Genomic DNA, 15,538 nt, shown 5'->3' with positions numbered 1-15,538 from the left:
AAATAGAAAATCTGTAGTTTCTTTCACTTTATATAGGCCATGTTTTTGCTATTGAACCATGGATTAAACACTATAAAGTACTGCTTTTGTGGTATTATTCACGTCTTGCTGACCCTATACTTCTATGGAATAATCTACACTCACACATACTATATTATAGCCCTGGGTGCAGATTTGTTAGACCCTATATTGAATGTAATGTGTCAAATGTCACTGAAGTTCATGAGTTCAGTCAAGTTGAAGTCAAATGCTTTATAATTTTAAATAAGGATGATATTTGGTCTTCATAATGGTATCTGCTCATGGTATTTATTGTCAGCGCTCTGTCTAAAAAGTTATTTTGTGATGGAGAACGCATAAGTGAAATTTCTAGGCCTTTACTTTTCATGCAGCTTACGTCATCAATGTATGTGTGGATGGTCGCAAGTCTGGTTTTGAGCGCGCCATTAATATTGTGCGCGCTACCAGGAGCAAGAAATCGACAGAGGAACAGCGCGCCCCCGAGAAAAGCACGGAGTCGTTTTAGTTACTGTATGCTTTACCCAAACGGAACACAAATCTGAGTTATTATGATGCACATTTGCCCATGACCAACCACGGCATTCAGAATATTGAATCATAAGCCTACAAAGCATTGGGAATATACACCTTTTTCTCGTTTTGTAAGAAGCGTTCTATAGGGGTTCCGGTGACGGATTGTTTTTTCTGTCAGGAAATTGGTTGCATTAAAAATACATTTTACTTTATGACGGTGAGCATCAGGACCTGAATTTATGGAATATCTTTCGCTCAAGTCTTCTGAACAGTTGGTGCATGTTTATCACTTCTATTGCACAAAGAAAGCACAGTTTCTTCCACTTTTGTTGAGTTCTTCCACTGCTTATCGGGCTTCGCGGAGATGGTAAAAGTTCAGTTATGCGCACAATATATTTTCTCGATAAAACCATCCAATCATAACTTGTTATCGATGCAAATGTATTAATTGTGTGTGGTCAACTATGTGTTGCATCCGTCTCCTATAATTTTACACCATTATTCCGAAAAGAATAGCCTGCTTTCGTAGTTGAATTTTCATCTCCCATCTCCACCATGTTGTGTTGAATTACATTTTTTTCACCTGATTTCTTTGTTGTAAAAAGTCTGGTGCCTGTTTGCAGTTTATGGATTAATAATAATTATTCTGTATAGAGATGGAACAATACAGTTAGGAGAGAAAAGGGGCATAGAACAAAAAGGAAAAAACTGCAAATTTAGCAGGAAAAGAGGCCATCAAAATCACGGAAATCGCTTCGTCCTTTTCCTTTGGTGTACTGTTACACTTTTGCAAATGGATTTCATAAAGGCAACACGGTTATTGTTACATCTTTTGTGTTAGTTCACCCGTTCCATGCTGACAAAATGTCACTGGGAAATATTGATTATTGAATTGAGAGAATTATGATGGCCTATGTTCGTTTTTTGTATTCTAGCCTGTAAATTGGGCTTCTGGTTCCACAATGAAATGCCATCGGACGTTTTTCTTTTTTGATAAAGTTTGGAAATATGGGCAAGTTGTCGAACGTTTTAATGGTGACGGAAGGTTGACGCTTTTCTTTTTGGTCACTTTCTGAGCGCAGTCTAATGTAACGGATTTTGGACTATATTTATGTTAAATTAATTTGGCATTAGAGGAATCCAAATGTATACATACGCATGTACAGTGACGATCTCGATGTGACGACATTGTGTTTTCTAGGCCTACTGCTCATTAGAATTTATATTTACTGGCTAGTGCGTAACAAACTTTCGTGGACCAGCGCGCGCACTAGTGCCCCCGCACCTGGGGGCAACCCCACCATGGCGCCCTCATCCCTCTGTATCGCGGTGTGGTTGTGCGAGTGAATCAACAACAAAGACTGGGGATCAAAGATGAGGATGATGCTCTGGAGATAACCGTTCAAACTGACGCTGCAGCATCTCTCCTGAGCACCCAGTTAGAAGTTGAACCAGAACCCCCGCAAGAGGGAACGGCTCTCATCTTCCAGACAGAGGTTAATCATCAGCGCAACAACACAGGTGAGAGCTCATGCATATTCAACACATCACATCACAGAACAATTTCAAAAGGAATCCAACCTATAGAAACACTCACACCCTTATATGCTGAATATGGCTAAAGGACAACACTCAATAAGCTCCACTCAAAGTGATATAATTTATTTTTTATCAAATTAATGCATAGTTAAGTGTCCTTAAGCCTCTTAAGGCCTAGTTGTACATCACCTGTAATTCTCATAGCCTCTGGTTTCTCTCCTTCCTCCATGATATTACTTGATCAATTGGACAGTCCCCCAAGTCGAAGTGAATTACTCCCAAAAAAGCAATGATGAAAACCAGCAGACACTGTGGCCCACAAGAACTGGAGTTTAGAATGATACAGATGTAGGATCTTAATTTGAGCCAATTTGCTACAGTAGGAAAATTACCCTGCAGCAACAAGTCTAAGAAGCGGTAGATGTGCTTTATGTGCACTATTTCTATGCTTCCCATTCTCTTGTTTTGTTTTTGCTTCTTTTACTTTTGGTTTTGTACAAATCAAATCAAAATCAAATGTATTTATATATCCCTTACATCAGCTGATATCTCAAAGTGCTGTACAGAACCCCAGCCTAAAACCCCAAACAACAAGCAATGCAGGTGTAGAAGCAACGGTGGCTTGGAAAAACTCCCTAGAAAGGCCAAAACCTAGGAAGAAACCTAGAGAGGAACCAGGCTATGTGGGGTGGCCAGTCCTCTTCTGGCTGTGCCAGGTGGAGATTATAACAGAACATGGCCAAGATGTTAAAATGTTCATAAATGACCAGCATGGTCAAATAATAATAATCACAGTAGTTGTCGAGGGTGCAGCAAGTCAGCACCTCAGGAGTAAATGCCAGTTGGCTTTTCATAGCCGATCATTAAGAGTATCTCTACCGCTCCTGCTGTCTCTAAAGAGTTGAAAACAGCAAGTCTGGGACAGGTAGCATGTCCGGTGAACAGGTCATGGTTCCATAGCCGCACACCAGCTTTAAACAGCTGAAAATACAATATTTCTGGTTATTGAAAATGTATTTCACACTGGTTTAGATGGTACAATGATTCTCTACACATTACACTGCTTGTTTTGCCACATAAACTGAAATTAGGCAAACTTTTCAAATTTTAATTTCTGCATATTGCTCCTTTAATGGACATTTCTGTAGTGGTTGATACATTTTTCCTTAGGGCAAAACAAGTCTGACATTTCAAAGTGGAAATTACAAACTTTAGAAGACATTTTAAAACTGAAATACACTGCAAGTTTGCATTCCCTCCTGTGCAGGAAAATTCTCAGCAACAGAAGAGTGATCAAATTAAGATCCTACATCTGAACCAGTACAGGACAGTTCTATGCAAGCAATTTTGTCCAACTAACGTTTTGCAAGGGAATTTACCTCCCTACGGAACTGAGTGGATGCATAAAGTTATGGAGAAATGACAAAGCATTGTGCAATAATACGATTCTGAACTTTCCCTTGATCTTCTGCCTCCTCTCTTTCCTCTCTGCCATTACTCCTGGAGGTGGTTGTCAATCCATAAGTGGGGCTCCAGCTAACTCTGCTGGGAGGCTGTTTTGGATCTTTATTTTTCTTTTGTTGTACAAATAACTTGGCAGACGGTACTCTGAGTTGCACCACTAGGCCGCACTACAAACTTTTATGGCAAGTTTTTACTCAAGCCTTGCAGTGCAGCTGTGAACATAGCAGGTCACACCAACCCAGAGCACTTGAGCATGTTAAGCAAGGAGAGACGTGAGGCCAGGGACTGATCAGGGTTTTTTGGATGTAAGGCACTGAGACAGCGCAAGGGCTGTGGTTGGGAAAAACAGCCTTAGACTAAACACCTAAAAGCAGGCAGAGAGAAGGGGAGGGAGGAAAAGCTATGTAAATCCGGTGAGTCCTGGAAATGCCATGCAAGTAAAATAAAGGGGGCACAGCTGACTGGGCTGGCAGTGTGCGGCCTCTCTCCTCGCTGAATTCCCCACATTCCTCTGTGAAGGTAATTAAAATCAGGAGAGCGGGGGAGCAGAACGACGGACCTGAGAGGCCAGTCAATGTATAACAGAGATAGATAAGATGTTTGGTTGGTGTGTCCTGAAGCTATCTGCGACCCTGGGATTTCTCTCCATGTTTTTATAGGAGGAGGGAGGGCCAATGGTACAGGCCTTTGGTTTGGGGGTACAAAGGGTAGACACATTTAGTTTGTCTCTTGGGTGAGGAGAATCTGAGTGTGGCGAGGGGGCCAGACAGACATACCTGGCATTCCAGTTAGTGATTATTACCCAGAATTCCAAAGGGCCACTGAAGCGGTTCAGGTGCTGCTGCTGTTGCCCGTTTATACTTCCACCCCTCTTCATCATGCCACTCTACCTCCTCAGCCACTCACCTCCCATCTTCATCCTCCTCTCTTTCCTGTTGTTTATGAGGCAGGGGCAGGGTTGACATTTGGCACATGTGCAGTAGTGCATTCTTTACAAGAATGCTCAATGAGCAGCACACCTGTTTCATTCCATTTCAACGTCAGTCCTCTAAGATTCTAATAATAATACATTTCATTCGGTTAATATATTTCACTCACCTTAGAGTCCAATGTGTTTCTCTGAATTTATATGAACTTAGAGTTGAGTTACAGTGTGCTAACCCCCCTGGGCAAAGTGGCCAGGCACGCTCAGGTCATTGGGAGGTGACTGGTGATATCCGCTGTGTTGACACTAGTGCCTTCTGGATTGGGTTCCTCTCCCGACCGGCTCTATTTGAATCAATAATAGAACGATATTGATCAGAGAAGATTGAGGGGCTGACCTTATAAAAAAAGGAACAGCAGTGCCTTGGGCAACACTTTACCTTACATAGGCAGTATTCTCTGATGATGAATCCAGTACGTGTAATAAAACGAAGTAACAAAACTATCAAGTAATAACTAGCATAGCTAAATATATTGGCGAGTCCTCAGTATCTTTTTGTATGTACTAAGTTGATACAGTGTAATAAGACCAATAGTCTTGTGCTGATTGTTACTGTAGTGTAAGGCCCATATATGTGTCTGGTCCACTTTAGGTAAAGAGAATACTAAAATACCCTTTCACTTACCAAAGAAAGCACACATTTTCCAAGCACACTAATCTCTGCTGAATTATAGTCTTATAGTTGTGTCAGTGTTTTTCGAATTCCAGGGTTTCTTTGTCATAGATATGGCAATCTACTCCGCTAAAGGACATACGAGAGTGTCTAATGCTGTTGTCTTCTTGGATACACTATACTTAATACTCTACCTTGTCGGGGGGTAATAGTAAATCAGGGAAAAATGTATACCTGGCACAACTCTGTCATCCTTTTAAAGAGAATATTGCCCTCTTAACATTAACAGTGGAGTTATGACGTGGTTGAGTGACTGTTTTATGGCTCATATGCAGTCGGAGAAGTTTAAAGCTGTCAGAATATTCACAGTAAAACTTTTTCATGTGCTTCGTGCCAAATCTGTCAGTGCCAGTGGAGCTCAAGTTTCAGAGCTTTTACAACTCTCACTTTTTCTCATGTGCAAACTTTCTCTCTGTCACACACACACACACACACACACACACACACACACACACACACACACACACACACACACACACACACACACACACACACACACACACACACACACACACACACACACACTCCAGTGCTTTTTAAATTAAACTTTCCTGATTGGCCAGGCCTCATCCCAGAAAAGTAAATTAAGTTTATGTTCCATGCTTTCCTTGAGAAATGGATGGTACTTCAGAAATGACATTTTCTTATATTCATTCTCCATGCACCCTATCTTTAAATACAATCCATTTAGTATGTTTATATCAAAGATAAACAGAATTTTTTTTAAGGACGGATGATGTCGTACACTTCACACTAAAAGATAATCTATTGCCAGTGCTACGAAATACGTTGAACATAAAGATGATGAATATGATGATGACTTGTGAATTTGATGACAACTGCAGCTTAGGTTCTGAAATATATTCCTCATGTTAACATATTGGTGCATTCCCTGCAGGATGTTGATGGGTGGCACTGCAGAGTGAGGAGTCTGAAGATCTGAAGATCTCTGAAGGTGGTTGGCTTAGACAGTGCTCACACACACATCGCCAAAATGAGTGAGTTCCTTGTGTTGATTATGATGATGTTGGAACACACTTGAAACCCTCAAAATATTGTTACACATGTCATAAATGTACACTCAGATGAACACACACACACACACACACACACACACACACACACACACACACACACACACACACACACACACACACACACACACACACACACACACACACACACACACACACACACTATTCCCCAGCCCCGGGCCTGTGTGAGTTGAGCTGAGCTGATTTTCCAGACGCTGGCCGGGCCGGCAGGTGAAGGATTGATTTTCAGTGTTATGGAGATGGGGCTCTGGTTCTCTCTCCTGCCCTATTGCTGTGTGATGTCTGTCCAAACTACACTAGGGGAATATTTCCCTTCGTGAGCTAACACATCCAATGCAGAGATCACTCAGAGATCAAACATGGGAATAGAAATATCAAAAACACTGCAGTCTGTCCTCTCACTGGCTCCATTACCCTGTCGCTAGCCAAACACTCTCAATGTGGGTTTATATAAAAACACACATTTTCCGTGTACACATCTAGAAGTGGGATTTATATGGCTATATGTGCACGTGCACACACAACCACACAATTACACTTCAATTTGATCTCATGGTAAATGTGTGTTTCCACAAACCGTTCTCCCCTACAGATGAGCGTCAGGCTCTCCACTCCATAATGAAGGACCTAGTGGCCCTCCAGATGACGAGGCGCCAGCCTGGGCCCTCTTATGACACAGGGAAACCCAAGACTCTGCCCAACCCTGCCCCTGCCCCTGCTAAGAGACAGGTAAACCATCTACCACCCCACTCAGTCAACAACACACACTCTCCTCAGACAGGCATGTCATCATCATCTCCACATGACATATTGTTTCCCTTCATGACCCCATCATGACCCTGTAATCTCCCATGAACCCTCTTGACGGGGCTTCTTGTTTACTCCCTCAGGACGATGTCAGAATAAAGTTTGAGTTCAGTGGAGAGAGGAGGTGAGTGGGTTTTCTTGTTTTTGGATGTGTATCTTTGTGTGTGTGTGTGTGCTTGTTTTATCACGTCTTTGTCTATGAGAAGAGCATGGTCAGCTCATCTCAAATGCACTCCAGATCTCCAGTCAGAATGGTATGTGAAGCAGAGAATGGAAAGGGAAAGGACTGTGGTTTATCTGTGGCAGCCAGCAGAAACCACAGCTATGTTAGGTGTGCTTAGAGGAATCTGCACACACTGGAATATGTTTGTAAAAGTGTGTGTGCACGCTTGTGTTGCAGATCTAAAGAGGATATAGTTTCTAGACCGAAACACTTTTTATCCTTCTGTCTGTTTGTCTGTCCATCTTACCCACTGTTTGTCTGTCCATCTTACCCACTGTTTGTCTGTCCATCTTACCCACTGTTTGTCTGTCCATCTTACCCACTGTTTGTCTGTCCATCTTACCCACTGTTTGTCTGTCCATCTTACCCACTGTTTGTCTGTCCATCTTACCCACTGTTTGTCTGTCCATCTTACCCACTGTTTGTCTGTCCATCTTACCCACTGTTTGTCTGTCCATCTTACCCACTGTTTGTCTACGTCTTTTTATTTGTGTAGGATACTGATGTTTGGAAGGCCTGTGCAGTTTGAAGAAATCCAGCAGAAGGTCAAGACTGTCTTTGGCCAACAGCTAGACTTGCACTATATGAACAATGAGGTACAGCTAACACTCTCTCAGACAAACACCAACACAATGCATACACACACAAACACTGACCCTCAAAGCAACCCACTTGATGTAGGTAACTTTTACGGCCAGTCTCCTGGACATTTAGTCCTAAGTACTAAGATGCATGTTTAATGGAGATCCTCCCTTAGTGTCTCTGTGTTTTGGTTGAGTCATCTCTGTGTGCTGTGTGTCCAGCTGTCCATCCCTCTGCGTGGTCAGGACGACCTGGACAAAGCCATTGACCTGCTGGACCGCAGCTCCAAGATTAAGAGCATCAAGATCTTGCTGCTGACGCAGGAGCAGTGCAATGTACTACACACACACACATAAATACACAGACATACAGAAATAAACACATATTAATCAATAAGATGTTATTAAAATCATATGTAATGGGGTAGTGTGTACAGTCTATATGTGGACACTGACCACACCCCTCTCATCCCACCCCTAGGCCTCCCCATCCCCCTCTCCCTCTCCCTCTTCCCACCACACGGTGAGTAAGCAGGTGAGGATCAAAGCCTCCCAGTCCACGGGTGATGTCAGCACGGTGTACCAGCCCTCCGAGCCCAGGGGGCGCCATCTCTCCACCAGTGAGTATGAACAAGCAGATTCAACTCATAGCTGCTTCCTCTATTCTTCTGCCTTTGCTTTCAACATCCTCTTTCTCCATTTCTCTCACTATAACTTTGTTTTACAATAGAAAGGTAAGTGGTATCTCTCAATATGGAGAGACAGTAATGTTGTATATTATCTGGTTTGGTGTTTGTCATGTATTGCTTAACTCATTTATTTTGCTAGCTTTCTCTTTGTCGCTCTCTCTCTATCCCCCACTCTCTCTCTACCCCCCCACTCTCTCTAGCTGCTGTTATTTCTCTGGCTTCCCCTCTTAGCAGTAGGTCCTCTTCCTCTTCCTGTCAACCATCACTGGCTACTCTACAATGGCCTGCTGGCCACAAGCCAATCAGATTTAGAGACACTATTAGCATGGCTGGCCAAGGTCCTGGTTTTAGAAACACTGGCTTTTTTGGGAGAGAGTTGAAATTAGTGCTGCGTGAGGGAAACTGTACAAATCCTAAATTCTCTGCAGATCCACCACCTAAGGCAGAGTTACATTTCAAACAATCACATTATTAATCATTTAGATATTTTTCCCCCTCATTTCATTATTTTGTTAGAGAGAGAGAGAGACACAGAGAGAGAGAGAGAGAGAGAGAGAGAGAGATCATATCTGTTATCAGTGTTTGGGACGTATCTTCTTTTCTCTCACATAATCCATTGTTTAACTTTTTTTTGTGTATCTATTTTTTTCATTTAGCAGATGCTCTTATCCAAAGCAATTAGGATTAAGTTCCTTGCTCAAGGGCACATTGACAGATTTTTCACCTAGTCTGCTCAGGGATTCGAACCCACAACCTTTCGGTTACTGGCCCAAACACATTTAACCACTAGGCTACCTGTCATTGATCTTGGTACACCAGAATCCCATTACCTCATGTATTGATTTCCATTGGTTTAGAACAGTGTCATATGGCCAAGTCACAGTCCTATTTCTTATCCTCCTCCTCCTCCTCCTCTCTCCCGTCCCAGGCTCTCAGAACACAGGCCGTAGCTCCCCCCCTCCAGGCTATGTCCCAGAGCGGCAGCAGAGGATCGCCCGCCAGGGCTCCTACACCAGCATCAACAGTGAGGGAGAATTCATCCCAGAGAGCGACCAGTGTGTGAGTCATTGCACTGTACACAAACAAGTGCGCGAACACACACAAACACACAAACACACCGTAGGGCTAATATTGTGTCTCCTCTCCCTAGGTCCTGGACCCCTGGAGCAGTGCAGAGAACTCTGTCTCAGGAAGCTGCCAGTCGCTGGACAGTAGCTCAGACAGGTGAGTGCAGGACTCTACCCCACATTCTACCCCGGGGTGAAAGTAAGCCAGGACGGTCTGGCACGGCGTCCCGGCAAAATAAGTAGTGGGGGTACTCCGTACTGGTAAAACATGAGCCTATCACTATTAACACAAAATGGCAAGAAAACTATTGGCTATTATGGCATTATTTAACATGACCTAATGTCAGCTACATGAAAAATGAGTGAATTGACTTTAAACCGGGTGGTATACGCCTCAAATTGTGTTGTGGTTCGAGGAGAACACTTACATGCCTTGGAGATGAGAGGCCGAGAACGAAACACGGTGGACAAGGTGAAGATGAGAGGCCGAGAACGAAACACGGTGGACAAGGTGGAGATGAGAGGCCGAGAACGAAACACGGTGGACAAGGTGGAGATGAGAGGCCGAGAACAAAACACGGTGGACAAGGTGGAGATGAGAGGCCAAGAACGAAACACGGTGGACAAGGTGGAGATGAGAGGCCAAGAACGAAACACGGTGGACAAGGTGGAGATGAGAGGCCGAGAACAAAACACGGTGGACAAGGTGAAGATGAGAGGCCGAGAACGAAACACGGTGGACAAGGTGAAGATGAGAGGCCGAGAACGAAACACGGTGGACAAGGTGGAGATGAGAGGCCAAGAACGAAACACGGTGGACAAGGTGGAGATGAGAGGCCGAGAACAAAACACGGTGGACAAGGTGAAGATGAGAGGCCGAGAACGAAACACGGTGGACAAGGTGAAGATGAGAGGCCGAGAACGAAACACGGTGGACAAGGTGGAGATGAGAGGCCAAGAACGAAACACGGTGGACAAGGTGGAGATGAGAGGGTGAGAACGAAACACGGTGGACAAGGTGGAGATGAGAGGCCAAGAACGAAACACGGTGGACAAGGTGGAGATGAGAGGGTGAGAACGAAACACGGTGGACAAGGTGGAGATGAGAGGCCAAGAACGAAACACGGTGGACAAGGTGGAGATGAGAGGCCGAGAACGAAACACGGTGGACAAGGTGGAGATGAGAGGCCGAGAACGAAACACGGTGGACAAGGTGGAGATGAGAGGCCAAGACCGAGGCGCGCGACTAACAGTGGGTGTATCAATTCAGGCTACAAGTTTAGGCCTAATGACAATGCCATTAGAATACATGTGGGTGTTTTGTAACAGATGTCTCTTTCCATTCATCAGTGCACTGTTGGGATTTGGATGCTGGAATTATTTTGTGAGTGGACGAACGTGTACTGTTAGTCTACAGGACTGCTTTTTTGAAGTGATTATTTGTTTGACAATCAGATGAAAACATGACTGGTTGTGTTTATACCACATTAAAAGGCATAGGCGGTGTGTCCATAAGGCTAGGGGAAGCTTTCACTGAAGTAAATTTGAAATAAATTGCCAAAATTATATCACCTAATTAGCCTTACTCCTGTCTATACAGAAATAAATCAAATCATAAAAATAGGCTACTACACCAGAAAGCACGATTTGGCCACAGAGAATCATTAGCTTCTTTTTGTTTTGTATAGCCTACAGTTGGAAGGGCCCGCAATTTGGGCAGCATGTGGCAAATGCCACATTTGAGTTGCAACTGTCAGTGAAAAGCAGAGAGACCCAGGCAGACGATAATTAAAAAAAATGTTTTTGTTGAAAAACAAATGGCTATATCTGTGAAGAGATTGAGCAAACAGTAGCCTATCTTTTTTTAGCAGGCAGGTCAGTTCATTTAGAGTGTTTTCTATCCTAATCTGCCAATTATATGCATATTCTAGCTTCTGGGCCTGAGAAATAGGCAGTTTCATTTGGGTACGTTTTTCATCCAAACACTGCCCCCTCGTCTCAAGAGGTTAAGAACCAGTTCCTATTTACAATGACAGCCTATGGACAGTGGGTTAACTGCCTTGTTCAGGGGCCGAACAACAGATTGTCAGCTCGAGGATTCCATCCACCATTCTTTCAGTTGCTGGCCCAACGCTCTAACCACTAGGCTACCTGCTGCTCTTATTGGCACCAGTGGACCAGTGGAGAACATCGCCCATATCCCTGGTCAGTCTGCATATTCACTTTATCATTGGGTCGGTGCCACTTTTGTTTGTTTTTGGACAATAATTTCCTCCTCCAGGTTAGATGTACTATATTGTATTTTATGTTTCCCCTTTTCGTAGGCCCATTATATGGATGAGACAACGTTGTTTAAATTACCCTGTAATTTTTGTTGTATAAAAAAATATTCTGCTAATGTCACCAGTCATAAAAAGTGTCGTAGAAATGCATGAAAGGCCAACATTTTCCTATGGTTGGAAAGGGGGAGAAGTGTATCTGATATAGCCTAGAGTCTAGGCTTACTCTATCCATAACGTACTGCATTCAAGTATTTTTTATGAACATTTATTTTTATATTATTAGCTTAAATTATGACTATCCAATCTAATCATCACATTAGGAATAGTAGGATATCTTTAATAAGTCTGCAAATGTGAGGATGGATGGAATGCTTTCTTATAAAGGTACATTTTTATGGTGAAAATTAGCTTCCCCAAACTTGAAACCCATGTGCTGCCTATGTTAACAGATCTAACATGGTCCTCCCGAGTGGCGCAGTGGTCTAAGGCACTGCATTGCAGAGCTTGAGGTGTCACAGACCCGGGTTTGATCCCAGGCTGTGTCACAGCTGGCAGTGACTGGGAGACCCATGAGGTGGTGCACAAATGGCCTTTCGTCGTCTGGGTTAGCAGAGGGTTTGGCCAGCCGGTATTTCCTTGTCCCATTGCATTCTAGTAACTCCTTGCGGGTCGAGTGCCTTCAAGCTGACATTGGACCCCTGAAAGCTGACTTTGGTCGCCAGCTGGACAGTGTTTCCTCTTCCGGGTTAAGCGAGCACTGTGTCAAGAAGCAGTGTGGTTAGGCAGGGTCTTGTTTCGACCTTCGCTTTTTCCAAGTTCGTCGGGCAGTGATGGGACAAGACTGTAACTACCAATTGGGGATAATTATTTAATAAACAAAAACAGGTATAACATGTTAAAAGTGATAAGACAAATCTTTACTAGGCCCACAGAGATCATATTTGAAATTAATAAGGATTCTATATGTAATTATATGTAATTATTAATTATATAATTACACATATAAAAAAAAGTGTGTGCGCGATCCCGTAAGAAATGGAATCTACTTTTACCCCTGATTCTACCTCACACGTACACAATACACGTACACAATACACGTACACAATACACGTACACAATACACGTACACAATACACGTACACAATACACGTACACAATACACGTACACAATACACGTACACAATACACGTACACAATACACGTACACAATACACGTACACAATACACGTACACAATACACGTACACAATACTTGTACACAATACTTGACTTTGGTTATAAAGACAGTGTATGTATTTTGAGGAAGTGATCAGCACCTCTCACTCTCTCTTTATTTGTCCTTCCTCCCAGCCCCTCCCTGAGGAAGTCACGCATGCATCGAGCCAAGAGCTACCCTGATAACCGGCAGCAGGAGAACGTCTCAGGTGGGTGCCCAGGAGGAATCCTGATATCACTACATAAGATATAGATCCTCACGGAAAACTGTAATTTATACAGTAATTTGAGGTATTATCAACAGTAAAAAAACATTGGAAGTTTTACTGTAGCTTACTGTAAATTATGGAGAAATTGCTGTATTTCGAATGGTACTGTAATTCCACCTCACAAATACAGTACTGTACTGTATCTTTAGAGCGCCAAAAACCCTATGACCACTAGTGGGTGCATGGTATTGTTGTCTCGGGCTTATTACTATATTTTGAGGCATGCCTTGTAAGAGGCTATATTTGTTGCACCCGTGAGTGAGAATGCTGTACCAATTTTACTCTTATGTGGTTAAAGTGGCCTATCAATAAAAAATGTATTAGGGCAGATTGGAGTGGCAGCAAATGGTTGACATTTTGCCATGTCCTTTTGGTCTGTTTTGACCTGAAGTCGCGGCCAGTTTGGAAGCCTTCGTTAAAGGCCTCTAGAAGTGCAAGTGATATAAAGCACCAAATATGAATTAATGTGCTGTAATGTGTAAACACTTAGCAGCCAACCTGCTTGCACCAATCCCATGTAATTACAGTAAAATACAGTCATCCACATATTCATTCATTCATTCCGATTACGGTAGCATTTAGTTTTTTACAGTATAATACAGTCAGTTTTATGATATTTTACTTTGTGTCATTACACAGTACTTGCTTTGATACTGTATTCATATTACATCAGGTGTACGGTAATATGAAATACAGAATTTTACTTGCATCCAAGCTTCCTGTAAGCTACTGTCAAATTCATGGTAACCCTTTTACAGTGCTGGCAAGAGAGCCGCTCTCAAGCCCCTTAGCAACAGGCCTAAACCACAATTCAGCTCCTAGCAACAATTCAACAATGTAGTTGCAGAGCCTCACGTGAAAAGAGAGCCAGCAGAGCCTCACGTGAAAAGAGAGCCAGCAGAGCCTCACGTGAAAAGAGAGCCAGCAGAGCCTCACGTGAAAAGAGAGCCAGCAGAGCCTCACGTGAAAAGAGAGCCAGCAGAGCCTCACGTGAAAGAGAGCCAGCAGAGAAAGAGAGCCAGCAGAGCCTCACGTGAAAAGAGAGCCAGCAGAGCCTCACGTGAAAAGAGAGCCAGCAGAGCCTCACGTGAAAAGAGAGCCAGCAGAGCCTCACGTGAAAAGAGAGCCAGCAGAGCCTCACGTGAAAAGAGAGCCAGCAGAGCCTCACGTGAAAAGAGAGCCAGCAGAGCCTCACGTGAAAAGAGAGCCAGCAGAGCCTCACGTGAAAAGAGAGCCAGCAGAGCCTCACGTGAAGAGAGCCAGCAGAGCCTCACGTGAAAAAGAGAGCCAGCAGAGCCTCACGTGAAAGAGAGCCAGCAGAGCCTCACGTGAAAGAGAGCCAGCAGAGCCTCACGTGAAAGAGAGCCAGCAGAGCCTCACGTGAAAGAGAGCCAGCAGAGCCTCACGTGAAAAGAGAGCCAGCAGAGCCTCACGTGAAAGAGAGCCAGCAGAGCCTCACGTGAAAAGAGAGCCAGCAGAGCCTCACGTGAAAGAGAGCCAGCAGAGCCTCACGTGAAAGAGAGCCAGCAGAGCCTCACGTGAAAAGAGAGCCAGCAGAGCCTCACGTGAAAGAGAGCCAGCAGAGCCTCACGTGAAAGAGAGCCAGCAGAGCCTCACGTGAAAGAGAGCCAGCAGAGCCTCACGTGAAAAGAGAGCCAGCAGAGCCTCACGTGAAAAGAGAGAAAGCAGAGCCTCACGTGAAAAGAGAGCCAGCAGAGCCTCACGTGAAAAGAGAGCCAGCAGAGCCTCACGTGAAAAGAGAGCCAGCAGAGCCTCACGTGAAAAGAGAGCCAGCAGAGCCTCACGTGAAAAGAGAGCCAGCAGAGCCTCACGTGAAAGAGAGCCAGCAGAGCCTCACGTGAAAAGAGAGCCAGCAGAGCCTCACGTGAAAAGAGAGCCAGCAGAGCCTCACGTGAAAAGAGAGCCAGCAGAGCCTCACGTGAAAAGAGAGCCAGCAGAGCCTCACGTGAAAAGAGAGCCAGCAGAGCCTCACGTGAAAAGAGAGCCAGCAGAGCCTCACGTGGATGCTGTATGACTGAGCTGAGTCTGAATCCTGTTGTAGTCTAACCTTCACCCTCTCTCTCGTTCTCTTTACTCCTTCCTCCCTCTCAGACCGGGAGAACCATGTGTATGATAAGGTGGTGGGGAAGGGAGGG

At 44.1% G+C, this 15,538-nt stretch overlaps 2 protein-coding genes across 49 annotated transcripts in view; both read left to right on the top strand.

Annotated features, from left to right (window-relative positions):
* The first annotated feature begins 449 nt into the window (after positions 1-449).
* LOC118377367 (mitogen-activated protein kinase kinase kinase 3-like) overlaps positions 450-15,538 on the top strand; it is a 26,789-nt gene continuing 11,700 nt past the window's right edge. Inside the window, exons 1-11 of the mRNA XM_052519249.1 lie at positions 450-2,055; positions 6,094-6,193; positions 6,843-6,979; positions 7,141-7,181; positions 7,777-7,876; positions 8,084-8,197; positions 8,343-8,481; positions 9,479-9,609; positions 9,701-9,774; positions 13,249-13,322; positions 15,495-15,538. The exon at positions 15,495-15,538 is cut by the window's right edge and continues 52 nt beyond it. Coding sequence (XP_052375209.1) covers positions 6,190-6,193; positions 6,843-6,979; positions 7,141-7,181; positions 7,777-7,876; positions 8,084-8,197; positions 8,343-8,481; positions 9,479-9,609; positions 9,701-9,774; positions 13,249-13,322; positions 15,495-15,538 — 858 coding nt within the window. The 5' untranslated portion in view covers positions 450-2,055; positions 6,094-6,189. The remainder of the gene's footprint in view (positions 2,056-6,093; positions 6,194-6,842; positions 6,980-7,140; positions 7,182-7,776; positions 7,877-8,083; positions 8,198-8,342; positions 8,482-9,478; positions 9,610-9,700; positions 9,775-13,248; positions 13,323-15,494) is intronic.
* Positions 9,781-13,251, top strand: LOC127930080 (octapeptide-repeat protein T2-like). 48 transcript variants are annotated; one of them, XM_052519246.1, is made up of 5 exons: positions 9,781-10,128; positions 10,207-10,284; positions 10,402-10,596; positions 10,636-10,674; positions 10,714-13,251. In XM_052519246.1, the coding sequence occupies exons 1-5, from the start codon at positions 9,976-9,978 to the stop codon at positions 11,074-11,076; spliced, it is 828 nt and encodes a 275-aa protein (XP_052375206.1). In that variant the 5' UTR covers positions 9,781-9,975; the 3' UTR covers positions 11,077-13,251. The 48 variants fall into 48 exon arrangements, with proteins under 48 accessions (XP_052375206.1, XP_052375204.1, XP_052375190.1 ...); XM_052519244.1 differs by having other exon boundaries at positions 9,781-10,167; positions 10,246-10,284; XM_052519230.1 differs by having other exon boundaries at positions 9,781-10,167; positions 10,246-10,284; positions 10,363-10,596.

Source organism: Oncorhynchus keta, chromosome 5 (genome assembly GCF_023373465.1).
Source record: "Oncorhynchus keta strain PuntledgeMale-10-30-2019 chromosome 5, Oket_V2, whole genome shotgun sequence".
Classification (NCBI taxonomy): domain Eukaryota; kingdom Metazoa; phylum Chordata; class Actinopteri; order Salmoniformes; family Salmonidae; genus Oncorhynchus; species Oncorhynchus keta.
This window is presented reverse-complemented; position numbering and strand designations above follow the sequence as displayed.